This window comes from Sturnus vulgaris, chromosome W (genome assembly GCF_052056855.1).
Source record: "Sturnus vulgaris isolate bStuVul1 chromosome W, bStuVul1.hap1, whole genome shotgun sequence".
In the NCBI taxonomy this organism is placed as follows: domain Eukaryota; kingdom Metazoa; phylum Chordata; class Aves; order Passeriformes; family Sturnidae; genus Sturnus; species Sturnus vulgaris.
The window spans coordinates 66,753,650-66,773,166 of NC_142282.1; the positions used below are offsets into that span (position 1 = coordinate 66,753,650).

Below are 19,517 nucleotides of genomic sequence, written 5' to 3' on the forward strand. Positions count from 1 at the left end.
GCCCAAGGATAGGAAAAGCTTAGAGGGAGGCAGAGGCTGAGTCACGACAGGCAGAAATAATTAGTGTGTGGAAGACGGTATTTGTTTCCCAGAAGTTAAACTATATCTGAGGAGAACTGGGAAAATACCTGTAAAGAGTGTAAAGTTAGATTCACCTAGAAGCTAAGAAAAAAGAGAAACAAAAGGGGTTCTGTTGGAGGTGTTAGTATAAACTGATAAAAATGGGACACAAAGGAAGCAGGGAGAAAGCCCCAAGGGGAAGGGGAAGACAGAAAGCATCTATAGATATACCTTCCAATAGCCCCCTGGGTGTCACAATCCGCTATTAATACAGAGCGGGGGTCGTGATGGTTCGTTTGATCTCAAAGGTGCAAACAGGAAAAATGCAGGGGACAAAATCAGTTTATTCAACTACAGCAATGCATTTTTATTAAATGCCAACAGTAGTGATAGAGGGGAGAGATATAGGAAACAAAGTAGAGAGAGAGAAAAAGAAGGGGATGGGAAAATAGCTACCAACGAGACGAGATGGACGTCCTCATGGGCCAGCCAATAGACAAGTCTTCATCCGTGGGGAGATCTCAAGGGTCTTCTCCAGAGGGTCGCTCTTTTATAGTCCTTCTCCAAAGCAAGTGGCCTCCGGCCAAAGAGTGGGAAGATTTATGGACCATTGTGTAGTGCTGCAGGAGACAGGTGCAGTCATGCAGTACATGCAGTCTCCAGTTGGTACAACACAATCTCTTGTTGGTGCCACAACAGCACAGTCCAGTGAACACAATACACCAGCACACAGTCACTTGACAAGCATCCATCTTGGCCAGGCCAGGAAACCATTGTTTGGAGTCAACCTGGGTGGGGGTCTTCAAGGTCTCCTTGCGACGGTCGAGAGGCAAAAAACGAGGGAAACTTTGGACCGACCCTTACACTGGGAATAAAATTGGCACAGTGGGCGCATAACCCCAACACAAAGAATAAAAGTAAGATCAAAATGATACATGACTATATGACAGAATAGATTAAAGAAGAGATAAGATCGGACCATTTATTCTGGCCTCTATACAGTTCCTTTGAGAACAGGATGTGCCAAACTTTGAATATTTATGTGAATGCCAAAGAAGCCATCAGTAAAGAAGAAAAGGATTACTCCAATTGATGGGGAGGGAACCTCTCTGGGGGTGTGAATGCGTTTAAATTAGAAGAAACAAAAAGCTGGGACCCCTTAGATTGCCTGCCCCTTCCATATCTGCCAGCACCTAATACACCTCCTCTACACCCTGATGAACATAGCCAGAATACCAGGGGAAAAATGGTCTAACTGATGCCTTGGGTTTTAGCTTTTATACTTTTCAGATTCTCTGCTGCTTAATGTGTTACTCTGAAACTTCATATTAGGTGTTAGTAAGTTCTCTTCACAGAGTAGTTAGACAAAACAATCCCTTCCCAGCTAGAGAATTAAGGACAACCAGTACCAAAAAGCATAAACAACAGCGAAGGGAAGGAGGCAAGCCAGGGGGTTGAGACTTCATGATCTGGGGCTGTTGTTGGACAATTGACCCCAATATGTAGATGAACCAAAACTTATAAAAGTGTAAAAACTCAGGACCCGGATCCATCCTGGATTTGACTTGGGTGTGGACCCAGCCAGGCTCTTGCACTGCCCAAGGTGTGTGGAGATCTTGAAAGGCACTCCCACCCTGTTTCCCTGTTGGCCCCTATGCCCGTTAGGGCACCCTTGTGACATCCCCATGTCCCCTGGTAATTGGTCTCTGATACTTCTTTCCCCGCCCTGCTCATCCCATGTACCTAACCCAAAGCCGCAGACCAATGCCTTTGCCTTTGACTCTGAACTCCGGGACTGTGCACACGCGTGACTGAAATAAACATCTCTGTGAAACCCCTGCAAAGTCCCTTCTTGCTTTTTTACCTGCTTCACCTCAACAAGTACCCCGACATCAACAAAGGTGTATCCTTTTAAGGCCTTTCAATAAATACCTATTTTATTCCTTTTAACTCTATCCAGTCTCTGTTCCAGATCAGCCTTTCTAGGCATCAGTTCTGGCAATCCCACGAAGGGACAGCGAGGCTTCTGGAAAACCCCCGTACTGGAGGAACATCCAGCTCCTGCCTCCCCACCCCTTCCAGCACTCCCAGGGGGGGCCAGCTGTGGTCCAGAAGGTATCAGAGCCCAAGAACCCCCGGGTCTGGTACAGGGACTCGTGAGTAACTGTATAAAAGTTGTATTCTGCTTTAGCACCTGAGTTAGGTGTTTAGAGATCTTTTGTAATTTTGTTTACTGTGGAAGGAACCTAGGGGTCCAGGCGAAGTTGCTGGTGCTCTCCGTCTCCCCACTGGTAGTAGGAGAGGACGCTCTCTGAAAAACGGGGTTAGATTGCAATGCTGTTGGCCTGTGGCCAGCAGTAGCGCTGTGGTGTAATACCAGCACTGTGACTCCAAAGGGCGAGGGTTCAAATTCTGTCTCTTTCATGCTCTTACTCTCTCTCCCTTGTTCTTTTAATTTCTATGTGTTCTCTTACTTGTAACTGTGAAGATATGGGGTGTATATTCCCTTGTGAGTGTTGTAATAATTATATTCCCAGAAATTCTCCCTTAGGGTTAGTATTGAAAAAGTGGGGGAATCTAACCAGTGGGGTGTCATTGTTGTTTAAACCTAAACTTATCAGACTATCAGAAAAGATCTGGCTGACTTATGAACTTAATAACGATGAGACGTGGCCAATTTTTGGTAGTTTTGATAAGGAATTAATATCAAGTTTGATTTCCCGTATACGTGAAGACGGATACCTCGATGAATTAGAATATGCTAGACCTTTTATGATCTTAGCATGTCAACAACAAAGCCCAGCAGCAAACAAAAAGGAAGGGCGTATCTTGGTCTTAAAGAAAAAAAAGGAGAAAAGTAAAAAAGGAGAGTCGATGTTGAGCAACGAAAGTAAAACCAAGGAAGGGGAAGAGTTAGATCTAGTTGTCCCCGCCTTGAGGATGGGGCCAGTCGCACTCTCAGCGGGACCGAGTCCTGGCCCCTGTGCGGCCCCTCAACCTCTGCCATCGAGCCCCTGCCACCGTCACCACTGTCGTCACAGAAAGGGGGGGCGGGGGGGTGCACGGTTCTGACAGGCTCCCAGCCAGTGAAGCAGGAGGGGGGAGGGGACAGCCAGAGTGTGCAGCCCACGGCACCGCCCCGAGAGGAGGAGCCGGGGGGCAGAGCCTTCTACAAAGAGGGTGGAGAGGGAACCTCCCATAGGGGGTGTGGTGCCTCCTCTGCTCTCAGGCCTGTGAGTTTCCATAGTAACCCTGAATGCCCGGGAGCTGCCTCAGATGACGTCACTGATACAAGCAGACAGTCAGCCCAGTCCAAGAGGTTCAGCAAGTCCTGCATGGTGCTTTCTAGGATCGGGACTAGTCGAAGTAGATTATATGCTACAACAGAGACAACAGAGTCAGACAGCTCTTGATCAAGTAGCTCCGAGGACGAGGATGAGATTGATGAGATTATTGCTGCCCTGAGTAAGCGAAGGAGGGGAAAGATAGTGAGAAAAGCCATCAAAGAGTGTAGCCCAATAGCAAAACGTACTAGATTAAAAAAGGTAAAAGAAAAGAACCAATTTTACAAGCCCCATTATGACAGGCAGTTGGCAACCAGGGGCCGATATATGTAAAGGTTCCATACTCCCTTAGCAAGTTAGAGGAATGGAAAACTACAGTGCGGAAATATAAAGAGAACCCGGATAAAGTGGCCACATTAGTAAAAAGAGCAATTAACTCACAAAAACCTTTCTGGGCTGATTTGAACTCTGTGTTAGACACACTATTGATCCCACTGAGAGATGAATGGTCAATAAAGACATCACAATGTCAGTTGAAGCCAGCATAGCTAATGAATTGCTCCAAGGCACTGTCACACAGATATTCCCCCTTGAAAACCCAGGGTGGGATCCAAATTTACCACAACATATGGTGAGGTTAAAACAATATCAAAGCCTTGTGGTATATGGGTTAAAACATGGTGTCCCTAAAGCTATAAATTGGTCAAAGATTTATGCAGTAAAACAAAATTATGATGAATCACTCACTGATTTTTTTAACACATTAAGAGAAACTGCCATCAAATATACCAATTTAGAACCTGAATCAACTGATGTAAAGTACATCTAGTGTTTTTGTTTATGGGTCAGGCTTCAAACAATAAAAGAAGAAAGCTGCAAAAGATATAAGGAGTTTGAGACATAGATACATTGCTCGAAGTAGCCTGGAAGGTGTTTTGAGACAGGGCCCCAACTGAAAAAGTTAAATCCCAACCTAGCAAGAAGGCAACTCAGGAAAAGTCATCCAAGAAAACTTCCCCTACGGAGAAGGATCAGTGTGCATACTATAAGAAGTGGGGGCACTGGAAGAATGGCTGTCTAGCGCTGAAAGAACAGTCGCCCAACTCCCAGTAGTACAAACCTCAAGTGGTTGAAGTTCCAAGTAATGAGGACCAAAGGCTACTCCCCAGTGGAACCTTTGGTTATAGCTACGCTGGGGAAAGATGACATCAAGTTTTTAGTAGATACTGGAGTGGCATATTCTGTGTTAAATACCTTAGAAGGGAAACTGAGTCACAACACTGTTCTTGTTGGGGTGACGGGGTAAGTGAAACACGGCCTTTCTTCCAACCTTTAAAATTCAAATTGGGGAAGCACTGGGTAACTCATCAATTCCTCTATATGCCTAACTCCCCTAAACCATCACTTTGGAGGGATTTACTAGAAAAATTGGAAGCTGAAATTAAATTTAAAAAGGGAAAGGGTGTAAGAGTTTTAATTCCTGAATCTAAATTTGTCCAAGTTGCTGCACTTTTTATACAGGACAAAAAGTGGTGAAATTCCCAGTGAAGTTGAGAATGTGGTCAATTCAATAGTGTGGGTCAGTGATATCCCAGGAAGATCCAAATGGGCAGAACCAGTGAGTATTACATTCAAACCATGACCCACACCACTAAGGCAAAAACAATACCCTTTAAAATTAGAAAACTGTAAGGGATTGGCATCTATAATTGAAAAATTCCTACAACGTGGTTTATTAGTGCAATGTGAGTCCATATTCAACACCCTCATTTTAGCTGCTACAAAAGCAGATGGTAAGAATTATCGATTAGTACAAGATTTAAGAGCAATTAACAAAATTACAGAGGACATACACCCAGTAGTAGCCAATCCCTACACCCTTTTGACCACACTGACAGATGAATTGGGGTGATTTACTGTTGTAGACCTGAAGGATGGCTTTTTCTGCATTCCTGTACACAAAAACAACCAAGAGCTTTTTGCTTTTGAGTGGGAAAATCCCGAGACAGGGAGGAAATGTCAACTTACTTGAACAGTTTTACCCCAGGGTTTCAAGAATAGCCCAAAAATATTTGGAAACCAGCTAGCAAAGGAATTAGAAGACTGGAAAAGACAGAAGCCAGAAGTTGTTATTCTTCAATATGTGGATGATATCCTGTTGCAGCCAGAATCAGAAATAGCTGCATATGATTTACTCTAAGTTTATTAAACTCCTTAGGACTGAGTGGGTACAGAGTTTCTAAAGACAAAGCACAGATTGCTAAAGAAGGAGTAGTTTACTTGGGGCTTGAGATCTTCTGTGGACACTGATAGCTCAGCAAAGAATGTAAAGAAGCCATCTGTAGACTCCAAGAGCCCCATACAGTGAGACAGATACAAGCTTTCCTGGGAATGTGTCCTGGTTTAGGGCAAATTTGGGGGAAAACCTCCAGAAGGAGCCCCCAGAAAGCAAACCACCACGACTCCTCCCACCACCACCGGGTTCGGGAAGAATTTCCTCAGAGAGAAGTGGAAAAAAACCTGTTTATTTAACAAGCAAAACACTCCCCAGGACAAAAAAAAAAAAAAAAAAAAAAAAAAAAGAACAACACCAGATGACAAAAACTCTTTCACTGGTCTGAAAGGATGACAAACTCAGAAAGTCTCTCCTGCAAGTGGTCGCCCAGTTATCAGTCTCCGGCGCTGGGGATGACTGCTGCAGGTTACAAAATGCAGACTCCCAGTGTTTCTTGGTGTTTCTCAGGTCCCTGTCTGGAACAGGTTCAGATGGTATTCAGGAAAGGGAGAGAAAAAAACAAACAGTCCAGGAAAAAGATTGGACTGCCTAGCTAAACTAACTAATAAGGAAAAGCAAGGGCAAAAGCAAAAAAGTAGGAGCGAAAGCAAGCAAGCAAAGCCTAGCCTCTCCTAAACACAGACCATGGGGGAGGTGAGCCGGCTGATAACAAGACAAAACAAACCTTCACTTTCAGAGTCAGTCCTGAAAGCACAGAACATAATACCAAGCAGAAACAGAACACAAACAGAACACATGATTGGGGATACAAACACCACAACGTCACCCTGGGACACACAGCAATACATGAAATACGTGAAAAAAAAAGTCGGTTTAATTTATGAAATAAATAATTGTTCACAAGCCAGCAGTTAAATCTTTGTTCCAGTAACCTGAAAAAACCTTGGTTTTAAGCACATATTGCACAGCACACATTCCTCAACACAGAAGCAAATTTTTCCCACTACACTATGCTATGCGCAAGTTTTTCCATGAGCAGTAGAACTGAGAGCCTAGTTTCCTTTGCATTTGTACCTTTACTGTCCTCAGTTATAGTAACACTAACATACCCACCCTTGATACCTCCAGTTCTCACCCAAATCTCCTCAACACTTTGTCCATCTGACTCCACATTGTCTAACTACAAGCTGGGCAAGAGGCAGTCATTGCTACACGACTGGTTGCCAAAAGCTAACCAGAATACAGGTAAGTCTTGAGCTCACCGCACTCTCACACACTTATTTAGGTCCCTTCTTTACCTTTATTCAGCCATCAATTTATTTTTATTATTATTGGTTTTGGTTTAGGGTAAATTTGGGAGGAAACCTTTAAATGGGGTTCTTTTAGAAAGTAGATTTAAGTCTCTTCTCTCCCCTTTCACTCTCAGAACTAGTCTTAAAGCTGCAGAACTTAATATTTAGCATAAATAGGCGATTTGGGATACAAGCGGTGTTTTAAAGATGGGTTAATTAATTAATTATAGATTTATTAGGTTGTTGAGTGTAATTTTTTTTAGGTTATGAAGGTGTTTTAGGGAAAAGGATTTAATAATGATTTTGTTATTTTGTGTTAGTTGCTTTGATTTTTGATTTTGTGTTAGTTTTTTTCATTTTTGATTATGTGTTAAAGTTTGTTTTGAGGGTTTTTTTGGATTATTATTGTTTATTGGTTGATTGGTTTTGTGTGTGGTTTTTTGTGGTGATTGTTAGTGGTTTAGGTTTCTTGTTTGGTTTAGTTGTTGGTTTAAGTCTATTGTTTGGTTTAATTATAATTTGAGTAGTTGGGGTCTTGGTTGTAGTTTGAGTGATTGGGATAGTTGATTTATTTTTTTGGTTTTTGGTTTTTATTTGTTGTTTTATAGTATTTAGTAGTGTGCGATAAGTATATGTTAGGGTTTAGTTTATTGTAATGAGTGGAGGTTTTTTTAGAGTTATTATGGTATTTTTTTAGGTATTTTTTATTTTAGTTGGGTTTTGTATTTGTTTATGTGGAAAGTTTTAGGTTATAGGGTTAGAAAATTTGTTTAAGGTTTGGTTTATATATTTTTATTTTTTTATATTATTTAAGTTTTTTTACGCTTGGGTTTATTTTTGGGTTAGGGGTTTCTTCGTCTTAAAATGTGAATCTCACAGAGGCGTGTTCATCTCTTTCATTGGCTTATTAGCATGCCTATTTTCAAAGCCAGCCAGCAATTAGTTTTGCCAGGCATAAAGGAAGCTGTTAGCAGCTTCTCTGAGATCATCACTTCTTTAGCTCGGTTCATTCCTCTCACTGGTGGCGTTTTCGGGGTCCCTTTGGGATCCCTGAGACTGCTTCTGCAGCCCGCAGTGACGGAGCAAATTCCCAAGCCTTGCCCAGATAGAATTTTGGCTCGCAGTGAGGTCTCAGACCAGCGGGGAAAAGAAACCAGCATATGCAGAAAGGCACAAATCCAGAGTTTATTCTATGAAGGCATCCTATCTAGCATATACCAATGGCTATTGTCTTACAGGGGTTTTTATATCTTTTGAGGGTTTTACAATTTGCACCAATTACCAAGGGGATTTCTATTTTCTAACCAATCCCTGAGGGATTTTACATTCAAAGCTGGCCTATGGATACTAAAAGAAAATGAACCACTAATATTGAAGATAGATAAGAGGGTCTTCCAAGGGGGGGAAGCTAAATTCCTTTTGTATTCATCATTTCACAAGCCATTTCTTATCTCTAAGCCATGGTTTTCCAAGGAGCTTGTTCTGAGGATGCAGGGAAACTTTCTTCTGTGTTTTCTGCTCCCTCCATAACTCCTCTCTCTGTATTTACTAAAAAGGCTCTTCCAGGAACTTTCTTGAAACATTGAACAAAGCATGCAAACATAACTAACACAATGACAACTACAATTAAAATCCATAAAAATCCCTTGACCAGAGATGCGGCCCACCCCGTCAGTCCCCATTGTCCAAAAAGGTTGTTGAGCCAGTCTGGGGTGGTTTGTACTTTCAAATCCTTCATGAGGTCCTTCAGCTTCTGGATGTTTGCTTGGATGGATGTTGAACGTGATGAGAGATTGAAGCAGCACATCCCCTCAAAGTCTTCACAGCCATGTCCATGGGCGAGCAGCAGGAAGTTGATTGCAGCTCGGTTTTGCAGGGATGCGTGTCTCGTGGTTTCTTCATCCTTTAAAAGATCACTCAAAGCAGCAGATGTAACATTGGCTTGCTTACTGAGCCAACACCCCAAATGAGTAATTTCACCAAGGGCTTTTGCTGCAGCCACCCATGGAAAGAACAGGGAGACAGCAGCTCTTGTGGGTTTGTTCCAATTGTACAATTTAGGGTCACAACTTTCATCAAATTCAGTGTAAGATCTTTTTTCGCGTTTTGATTCACTCTCCTTGTTCCAATTATGTAATAAGGTAATGTTGGGGGTGAAGGTAGAAAGCTTGCCAAGGCTACAGGGTCCCCCCTGAAGGCGAGAGGGGATTCCAGCCCAAACCCGATCACCACAGATAAGAAACATTCCCCTGGGTAATGTTTTGGGTTGGAGAGAGGATTCAGAGAGAGCATGAGTGGTGTAATTGCACCAATCTGGATAATTGTAGGCTTTGTTGATGGGTGATATGTCCTTTCTGTATGTGTTTCGAATTTGACTCAATCCAGTCCAGTTTTGCTTTGGACTTTTGTAGTAAAATTTGACACAGTATGTTGCTTTGGAGGACCCCAGCAAATCTAATTCTTGGGGTTCCTCGGGGGCATTTGGCAGTATTTTTGTCCAATGGTCCCAAGTGTCAACCGGATTTGGTCTCTTACCAGTGGTGCAGAGGAGCTCTGAGTTCTGGACGGGCCATTCGTCTGCTACAAAGGGAATTCCTACCAAACATGTGGAAAGTGGGTTATCAAGGTTGCCCATAGACAGGCACATGTTATATTGTTTTAATGTCTTTGCTAAAGTCACCCAGACATTGTGTTTGGGTTGTGGACTGATCCAGCTGAAGGCATGCGGCACGGTGAAGAGGATCCAGGCAGCAGTGAGGACAGCATCAACGGAGAAAATTTTCATCTTTGGACAAGGATGGGCCTTCTGATAGGGAATATAAGTAAATTCAGTTATTTTTATGATAGGAGGAGAGAAAGGGTGTTAGGGTTTTCCTCCTTCATCTCCTTCCTTTGTCCCTTCCCCCTTTTTTTTTTTTTTTTTTTCCTGGGGATAGGGAAGGGGATACAGGATTAGGGGTTACAGTAAAATCATTGGGGGGGAGGGGGATTAACACTAGGGTGTTTCAGTAGAGGTAGTAACATCTAACTAAAAGGTCACTTTGTGGCCAGACTATGTCTAGCTTATGATTTGCCTGAAGCAGCAGAGTGCTGCTTAGTTTTTTGTTTCGTCTGCTGTCTTGTGACAGGATGATCTTTTCTTTGATGTGCAGGTGTTCGGCAGCGTCTTCTTCTCCAAGCAGCGCTGGTTTGGTTTTGAGAAGGTCTTGTATTTGACTCTGGGGAGCTTTTGTTGTTGTCTGTTGGAGTAGGTTTCGCCGTGCCTAGGTATGGTTTTATGTTTTTTCCTGAGAACCATCGTGGTCCAGATGGTAGGGAGACGCAAGCGTACCCCCTTCCCCGGGTAATTAATTGGAAAGGTCCAGAGACCTGATGTGTTTCAGGGTCTTTCACCAGCACTGGTGGTTTTTCAGTGAGCTTTGCTTGAGTTGAGTTTGCAAAGTGTCGGAGTATTGGGGGATCAGGTTCTGACTCAGTTCCATTTAGGAAGTTGATGACGTAGAGAGCTTTGCAGAATCTTTCCACTGGAGATAAAATTTCTGTGTCTCTTCGCTGTTGGTGAAGGACTCTTTTGATGTTCTGATGAGTTCTCTCTAGGATGGACTGTCCTGTGGAATTTCCAGGAATGGTCTGAATGTGTTCAATTCCCCATTCACCGAGGAACTCTTGAAATTTGTGAGAGATGTAGGTGGATCCATTGTCAGTTTTGATCTTTTTTGGAACTCCTAGAGTGGCAAATGCTAGGAGAAAGTGCTTGATAACTTGAGTGGCTGTTTCTCCTGCATGAGCCAATGCAAAATCTGCTCCAGAAAACGTGTCAACTGACACGTGCACATACTTAGACTTTCCAAAAGGTGGGAAATGGGTGACATCAGACTGCCACAGCTGGCAGTCCCGTGTTAATATTTGGAAGAGTCCTTATATTTAATAATGCTAGTGGTAGGCATTTTACCCATAACATTTTAGTTTCAGTCATTAACTTAGTCAGTTGTTGCTTTAGGGTTTGGTTCATTCTTTCTACCCTGCCTGAACTCTGAGGATGCCATGGAGTATGATATTCCCAGGTAATGTTTAATGCTTGTGCCAAATTTTTAATAATTTTTGAGGTGAAAGGCATCCCCTGGTCTGAATCAATTGCTGTAATCATCCCAAATTGCGGTACTATTTGTTCTAATAATATTTTTGCTACAAATTTTGCTGTGGCCCTTGCAGCTGGATATGCTTCTACCCAATGAGTAAGCTGATCTACCACTACTAACAAATATTTCCAGGGATTAACTTTTGGAAGCTCAGTATAATCTATCTGTATTCTTTCAAAATGACAGAATGCTACTTTTCTTCCCTCTAAAGGGGTCAGTATCATTGCTTTTTTATTCACTTTTTGACATGTTAAACACCATTGGGTTATTTGTTTAGCTAGATCAAATACTCCTATACACCTGTAAAATTTCAAAAATTGGTCACACAAGGCCGTAGTTCCTCAATGGGTCCATTGGTGTAATTGTTTTAAAATCCCCCTGGTCTGAGATTTCAGAAGTATTTCCCTTCCATCCATTAAAATCCATTTTCCTTCCTTTTGTTCAGCCCCTAATTTTTGAATTATATTTAATTTTTGAGGACTATAAATTAAATGCTTTTCCTTGTCTGTCTTTTCACTCAGTACTTGTAATTAAGATATCTCACCAGGTTTTAAGGCTGCTTCCTTTGCTGCCTGATCTGCTAAGCTGTTTCCTCTAATCAGAAAACTCATTCCCTTCTGGTGGCCTTTAACATGCACTACTGCTATTTCTTCTGGCTCTTACAAAGCATCTAAAATCTTTTGGATTAGATCTTCGTGAACTAGTCCCTTCCCCTGAGTATTTATTAGTCCTCTTTTTTCCCAAATTTTTCCAAAAGTGTGTACTATTCCAAAAGCATATTTTGAATCAGTATAAATCATCCCCTTCTTTCTCTTTAATAATACTAAGGCCTTGTACAAGGCATACAACTCGCATGCCTGAGCTGACCAGCTGGGACTTAACTTCCCCCTTTCACACACTGACATACTCTGCCCATTAACTATTGCATATCCTGATTTTCATTTCCCTTCAACAACTCGGGATGATCCATCTACAAAATATCAATCCCCTTCCTCAAGTTTTACCTCACTCAAATCTGGTTTAACCTTTGTTTGTAGTCCTATCAAATCAGCACAATTGTGAGCCAAACCCTCATCTTCAGTGGGTATCCCATAAATAAACTGAGCTGGATTTTGTGAGGTAGTTACTTTTAACTCCAGCTCAGGAGAATGTATAAGGATAGCTTCATATTTTAGAATTCGACTATCTGTGAGCCATTTTTCAGCCTTTTCATGTAATATGCTCCTAACGTTATGGGGAGTATACACAATCATAGGAGCCCCAAATGTGACTTTTCTGGCTTCCTCTACCAAAAGTGCTGTGGCTACTAAGGCCTGTAAACAAATGGGCCATCCACGACTAACTGGATCTAATAACTTTGAATAAAATCCTACTAGTTTCTTATCTCCTCCCCAGTCTTGAGTAAGTACCCCATATGCCACTTGATCCGCTAAGCTTACAAACAATTGAAAGTTTTTACTTAAATCTGGCAGAGTCAATACTGGGGCCTGTATTAATGCTGCCTTAACTTGTTCCAACTTCTCATCATCCTTGTTGTTCCATTTAATAACATGCTGAGTCAGTTTCTCATACAAAAATTTTACCTTATGACTGTATCCTTCTATCCATTGCCTACAATATCCTAAAAGTCCTAATAATTGTCTAACTTCCTGTTTTGTCTTAGGAGGTGATAAAGCTAAAATCCCAGAAACTCGTTCAGGGTCCAGTTTCTTTGTTCCCCTACTCAGCCAATGCCCTAAATATTTTACCTTGGGTTCTGTAAACTGTAATTTGGATTTTGATACCTTTAATCCCTTGTCTCCTAAAAAGTTTAACAACTTTATTGTTGTCTCACGTACTTCCTCCTGAGTTTTTCCTGCCACCAAAAGATCATCTACATATTGAATCAATTTACTTCCTTTAGGTTGTTCAAATTCTTGTAACAATTTTTCCAAAGCTTGCCCAAATAAGTTAGGGGATTCTGTAAACCCCTGTGGCAATATGACCCACATTAACTGTTGTCTCCTGCCAGTCTCAGGGTCCTCCCATTCAAATGCAAAAGCATTTCAGCTTTCCTCTGCCAGTTGGCAGGCCCAGAAAGCATCCTTTAGATCCACTACACTGTACTATACAAACTCAGGGGGTATTTGGTTAAGCAAGTGTCAGGAAAATTAATCCACAAATACCAGAGGTTTATGTCCAAAAAGGAGACAGAGGAATCCTTTTTGCTTTATTCGAATAAAGGGAGAGGCCATGGGACATTCCCCTGGGATCTCTCAATTTTTTGGACGACGCAGCCTCCTTTTTATCCTATTTTCCCGGCCGCATTTCCCTCTCTCTTTCCCCATTGGCTGAGATACTTGAGAGGCACAGACTTCCCGGAACGCCTGATACCTGAAATTCCCCTCTAATGTATAACCCTCCCTTTTAATTTTTAATTCTTATAAAATTCATAGTTTTCCCCCCGTTGCTTCTTTCATCTTTCGATATCCAATTTCATTTATCAGCAGCCCTACAGTTTGTTTGTAAAGGCAAATATCTCTTTCCATTCATCAATCAGTGGAATCCATCCCATTGTTTCTTTTATCTCTCAGTGCTAGCCTTATCTACAGGCTGATCCACAACTCATCTGTAAAGACAAATTCAACATTCCTCTCACAAGGTATAGGGATTTGCCACTACAGGAAATTGAGTTAAAGTTCTCTGGTTCACAGCTCTCAAATCTTGGACCAGACGGTAACTGCCCTCCCCCTTTTTAACTGGTAGTATTGGGGGGTTATGGGGAGACATACATGGTTCTAATGTTCCTTGCTTAATCAAGTCATCATTTGCAGGTTTTAGACCTTTTCTTCCTTCCATTGAAATGGGATACTGCCTTACCCTTATCGGGAATTCAGGGTTAATAATATTAACAATAATAGGTTCTATGTTTAATTTTCTGATTTCCCCCATGTGATAGGTTGACTTGGGAAGAAGAAACTCAGAGGGAAGTTTGCAAAAGAGGGGACCCGATGGCCGGGGGGAGAAAAAGTTCTGTGATAAGACTTTCATGGCTTCCTCCTCCACAGGCCTGCGGCTCTGGCGTGGGGGGGGGGGGGGCGGCTCCTGCTGCTCTCGGACGGACCGGGCCTGCCCGGGTGGCCATGAGCAGTGTGGGGCTGCAGCCAAGCCCCAGAAAGGCTGATTGACATCTCAGCTGCCCCCCCGAGTGGCCTGAGCCTGGCCCAACTTTTGTAGTTGTGTTAAACTTTAACTCTTTAGTGCTCAGATAAGATTTGCAAAACTTCCGGCCTTTTCTTCGAATATGAAAGGGAATAAGAAAATTTCTGAAGTCAGTGAAGTAAGAGCTGAGTTTCTTAGATGGAAGGAGAATGAGAAGATGCTGAAAATCTTTTTGTAAAATTGTAGGGATGAACTGATGTATTAAATATTCCTATAAATCATGGAAAAAGACATGGGGGGATGGAAATGTTCCATTTAATAGATGATTTGACTAAAGAGCACCTGTCTTAAGAATCTTTGCCTTGAAGAAAAAGGGGATTTGGGATTTTTTGAGGATGAAGCCTGAACAGAGAGAAAGGAGATAAAGAGAACCTTTGCTGTCGAACATTTAATTCTTAAAAGTAATACCCTATGAATCAGACATGGCCCCACAATGCACAGCTCTGGGAAGGCTGTGGAGTTGGGAGGAGTGCACAATTGCAGGCTTCCGGGCAGATGCAAATCATGAAAATGAAACCATGAGAGGACTGTTTTCTTCCTTCTTGTGGAAAAAATCCCTACAGCTTTCAACAAAAGGAAGCTTCTCTCTCCGGAAGTGAACTGAAAAAGACTAAATTGGGGACTGACTGAAGTATTTGTTATATGTTTGTTTTGCTGTTATGAAGGTTGGGAGAGGGAAGGAAGGAGTATTCTGAAAAATCTTATTCTGAATTTGGTTTTTTTTCCTTCTCTTTGTTTGTGTAGTTAATACATTTTTTTTATACTCTCTCAAGTTTTAGGCCTGCCTTGCTCTTTTGCTCCTGGTTCTGTCTCACAACAGAAAAAATAAGTTTATTTAAATTGGCAAATCAAAACGAAGACACCCCAGAGTAGACCAAACCTTGGGGTGTATTTGTTCCTTATCTTGCACAGTTAAGTTATACACCCATACTTTTAGTTCATTGCCTTGGGGTATTGCCCCTAATCCCAATGCCAACATTAGATCTCTCCCTAGCAAGTTAAAATCTGCTTCCGGAACTAACAGTAGATTATTTAGAACTATTTTATCTGCTGATTCTATTGTCATGTCTTTTATTACGAAGACTTTAAAAGTCTCTCCTTTTGCTCCAATTACGTCAACCTTTTCCTTGCTTGGTCTGCATCCATTTTGCAAAATTTGAACTGTAGATTTTTCTGCCCCGGTGTCTACTAAAAATTCAAATGCTTCCCCTTGGGGACCTAGTTTTAACTTTATCAGGGGCTCCTTCGATGTTCTAGTCCCCAAGAGATAGAGCCCCTGACACCCCTATTGTTGTTCCTCAAACATTGTTTCATCTGTTTTCTGTTTTCTGCAGTCCCTTTTTAAATGGCCTTTTTTTTTGACAATAGAAACAAGTAGGAGGAGGGTTACTACTCCTCTTAATTGTCCCATCTCTTGGGGAACTCTTTCTTTGAGTAATTTTGATTTGGGATTCCCTTTTGAGTTTCCCTTTTTGCTGCAACAACTACTTTTGCTTTGGCTTTTGCTTTTTCCTCATCCCTTCTTACATATGCTTTCTGTGCCTCTTGCAAAAGTTTTTGCAATCCTTTATCGTGACAATCATCCAATTTTTCCAATTTCTTCCTTATATCACCCCATGATTTGGCAATGAATTGAGTCTTTAATAATGCTTCTCCTATCGCTGTATCTGGGTCCACCCCTGAATACATTCGTAAAATTTTTCTGAGTCTTTCCAACCAATCTGTGGGAGACTCATCCTTCCCTTGATGTTCACTGAAGGCTTTGTTAATATTTTGATTCTTAGGAACTGCTTCCCTGATTCCCTGAATCATTATATTTCTAAGATCTATCATATTTTGCCGATCAGGGGCTGCATTATGATTCCAATTGGCCATTTCTGATCACCTGGTGGTCCCTGCTGGTGTTCCCTTTCCCATACCCTTGTTTCAACTTGTCTAATCATCTGCTGTTCCTCTATGGTAAATAAAATCCCTATTATGAATTGGATCTCCCCCCAGGTATAGGTATTTGGTCCCTAAAACTGGTCTAACCAGTCCAATACTCCTAATGGATCCTCCAGCAACTTTCCCATTTCTTTCTTAAATGCTCTCACATCCCCGGTGTTTAGGGATACATTCACATATCCTATCCCCCCCCTATTTGTCCCTAGAGGGACCTCTCATAGTGAATATAACTAACCCTCACTTTCTTCATCACTTGCCTCTTCGTTTAATACTATAATTCTGGGTTTACCTTTTCGGCGAGTTCTTACTACAGGAGGTGTGGTGTTCATTGGGGGAGGGATAGCCAAGCTTAGAAAAGCCGCATCTGTCTTGGTGTTCAGAGGGGGAGGGAGAGGAAGACCCAAGCTTGGAAAAGCAGCAGCCATGTTTTGGCTGTATGCTCTTTGGTTCCAAGTCTCGTCTTGTGTGGGTGGTGGTGCTTGTGGAGGGTAAGGAGGGGGAAGATTATCTAAAGGGTCCCAGGGCTTTTCATCTTTTTCCATCTCCCCCCCTTTTTTTTTTTAAGGCATATAGTAGCGATGGCCCATTCCCATGCCAACATGTTGCATACTCACTTTCTTATTGATTGAAAGGTTTTTTCTTGTTTATGTATTTGTTCAGTGCCTGACATATCCAACTCTCAAAAGACCTGTACATGGGCCAAAACAAATTGTCAGGTCTTATCATTTCCCTAGTCCATGTAACCATACAGTACCAAATCATTTTTTCTTTACTTTTATCTCTCCTATCTTCCCAACAGTCCCAATATTTTAACATAATCCCTAGGGGACTGGCCTGAGGAATATCTGGTAATGTGCTCCCTTTATCCTTTGTACCCCGATTCTTACTTGAACCCTGGTTTTTATCTGAACCCTCTGTACCAGAGTCTTGAGGCCTTTTACAAACCTGACCCATTCCCGACTGGTCCTTCAATGCCTCCGGCCCCAACCTTTTAAATAAAATCCCTTTGACAAACACCTTTGGCCCCTGGTTTTAAGTCCCTTCGACAAGCCCTGCCAGCCCCCATTTTATTAATAAAAGTACCCTCTTCACTCTCTTCATTCCTTCACCTGCTGCTTCCCTCATGAGAAGTTGGAACAGAAGCTAGAAGAACTTCACACTCGCCCTGTAACTATGCTACGTCTCAAACAGACACCAGTCACACACCACCCAACCAAGCGATATTCAGAGTCTGCTGTTCTCACCTGGATCTTCGTGCACAAGAAATTATGGGTAATTTACTGCAGTTTTCCTCCGGGAGCTCGAATTCCTTCCCCGTGTCTTATCTGTTTTATGAATTTCCTATCCCAGGGGAGGCCAACAGTCACTTGAGGCCACCAAAGGTGGGGCGCCCCATAGGGATCAGTTGTTCTCCCCCGAAAAATGGAAATTCATCAGGTCAAGGTCACCAAAATTGTTATAAATTACTCACCACAATCGGATAGGTCAAGTAATAAAGCAATTAATTAGTTCGTTGATAAGAAACAGGCAAGCAGCACGGAGAACGGGGAGAGTCCGTGCTTCACTAACACGTCCTGTCCTACCCTCGGTCCCTGCCCTTTTTATAGGCAGTTTTTTGGTGGACTGTGACATGCCTAGTGTGATGGGGTACAAGTCCAAGCAAGCCCGAACATGTTGGCTAGCACTCAGGCAGCAATGGCTACAAGCCCCCACCAGGTCTGGACAAGGCTCGAACATGTTCTCAGGTTACACTCCTAGCAAGCAGGTAACAGCAGTAACAAGTCTGTTCATGTTCGCACAAGCCCGCGTTTCCTTATACATAAAAAGTGGATACAATTCATAATTACAGTGGCAAAATAATAAAAAATACATAAAACAAAAAACACAGTAAAGTGATTTAAACAAATATAATGAAATCATTATATTTTCCTGTGTCTTATTTCCATGCTTTCCTTTGAGTTCAGTATTCGTGTTTATATTGATCCCATGGTGTATTTCCATAATGGCACGAATCACTATGTAACGTCACAATAGTTTTTCCCCATTGCTTTTTTCATCTTTCAATATCCAGTTTCATTTATCAGCAAACCTACATTTTTTTGTAAAGGCAAATATCTTTTTCCATTCATCAATTAGTGGAATCCATCCCATTGTTTCTTTTATCTCTCAGTGCTAGTCTTATCTACCAGCAGATCCACAGCTTGTTTGTAAAGACAAATGCATCATTCATCTCAATCCCTCCTCTTTTATTTTTTAGTAATTGCCTTTACAAAATTTCGCTATCATTGGCTTAATTTCTTGTTCCTGGGTCTTTTTTGGTTTTGCAATTATTTGCAGTGGCATAAATTTCTGTCCTTTTGTAGCCATCTCTGGATCAGTAGGCATGGCTATTACCTGCATCCCTTTGATCACATGTTGAATAAGTTGTACTAAGCAAGGGATCATGCATCGTAAAAAGATGAGAGTTGCTACAGTACATAAGAGGAAAAAAAGCGGTTGTTTAACCCATAGTCCACCAGGTAGCCACGAAAACATGTCCCATTCCCATCCTTTCCATGTTTGGACTGGCACATGAGCTAACTTTCTTATTCTTTTTGCTATTTGTTTCACCACCTTTCCATTGTCATCTATTTGCAAACAGCAGTTTGAGTCATTAAATATGTCACACACTCCCCCTTCTTCTGCTAATAAATAGTCTCATACCATCCAGTGTTGAAATATTGCATTTCTCATTTGAGTAGATTGGTCATCAGGAAGGTCAAGAGCTGCAGCTGTCTGGTTACTTACTATTTCAAAGACAGCTTGTAACCTAATTATCTGGTTTAAATTATAAATGTGTTCTCTGGCACCTGCTATTAATTCATTAGGATTCCAAGTGGCTGGTCCATAGTATTGTATTGTTCAGGTGGCCATTCATCTTTACCCCACTTTTGTGTGCTCCCTCCAGCCAGGGACACATCAGTTGACCGCGTTTCTCTAATTAGTTCATCATATACCTTGATTCTTAACTGATTTCCCTGAACTTGTGGTAGCAGACAGAACAATGGTCTAATATACCCCACATAACATATCCCTGACCAGTTTGGGGGTAACCTGCGATAGGCATGTTGGCCACAAATCCAGTGTCTTGGTTTGAAAGACAGGTATTTGCTAAGGAAAGGCAAGAGCCCCTTTCCTGAGATGCAGAGTGCAACCCCCTCCCTTTTAATTATTTTAGTTTCAAATCAGAGGCCTTCAGGCAGGAGATGTGGGGATAGGAATAACAGTTCTTTACTGATATCTAACAAGGCAGAAAACAACAACAGGTATAAAAATTGACAACAGAAACAGTCTAGCTCCGCTCCAGTCCCTTCTGGCCGCA

At 41.9% G+C, this 19,517-nt stretch overlaps 1 protein-coding gene, 1 long non-coding RNA gene and 1 pseudogene across 2 annotated transcripts; all 3 read right to left on the reverse strand.

Annotated features, from left to right (window-relative positions):
• Positions 1 to 452: 452 nt before the first annotated feature.
• LOC148220363 (uncharacterized) lies at positions 453 to 17,748 on the reverse strand. Its single transcript, XR_015799135.1, has 4 exons — positions 17,628 to 17,748; positions 17,401 to 17,497; positions 16,771 to 16,844; positions 453 to 680 (listed from the first exon to the last, which is right to left on the reverse strand). It is a non-coding gene; the product is annotated as an uncharacterized LOC148220363 (long non-coding RNA).
• Positions 8,116 to 10,542, reverse strand: LOC148220364 (endogenous retrovirus group 3 member 1 Env polyprotein-like). The gene has a single exon (XM_088155545.1). The coding sequence runs from the start codon at positions 9,655 to 9,657 to the stop codon at positions 8,326 to 8,328; it is 1,332 nt and encodes a 443-aa protein (XP_088011671.1). The 5' UTR covers positions 9,658 to 10,542; the 3' UTR covers positions 8,116 to 8,325.
• LOC148220365 (uncharacterized) lies at positions 15,446 to 16,087 on the reverse strand (annotated as a pseudogene).
• Positions 17,749 to 19,517: the final 1,769 nt, after the last annotated feature.

Coding starts and splice junctions, on each gene's coding strand:
- LOC148220364 (XM_088155545.1), bottom strand. CDS start 9,657: ATGAAAATTTTCTCCGTTGATGCTGTCCTCACTGCTGCCTGGATCCTC.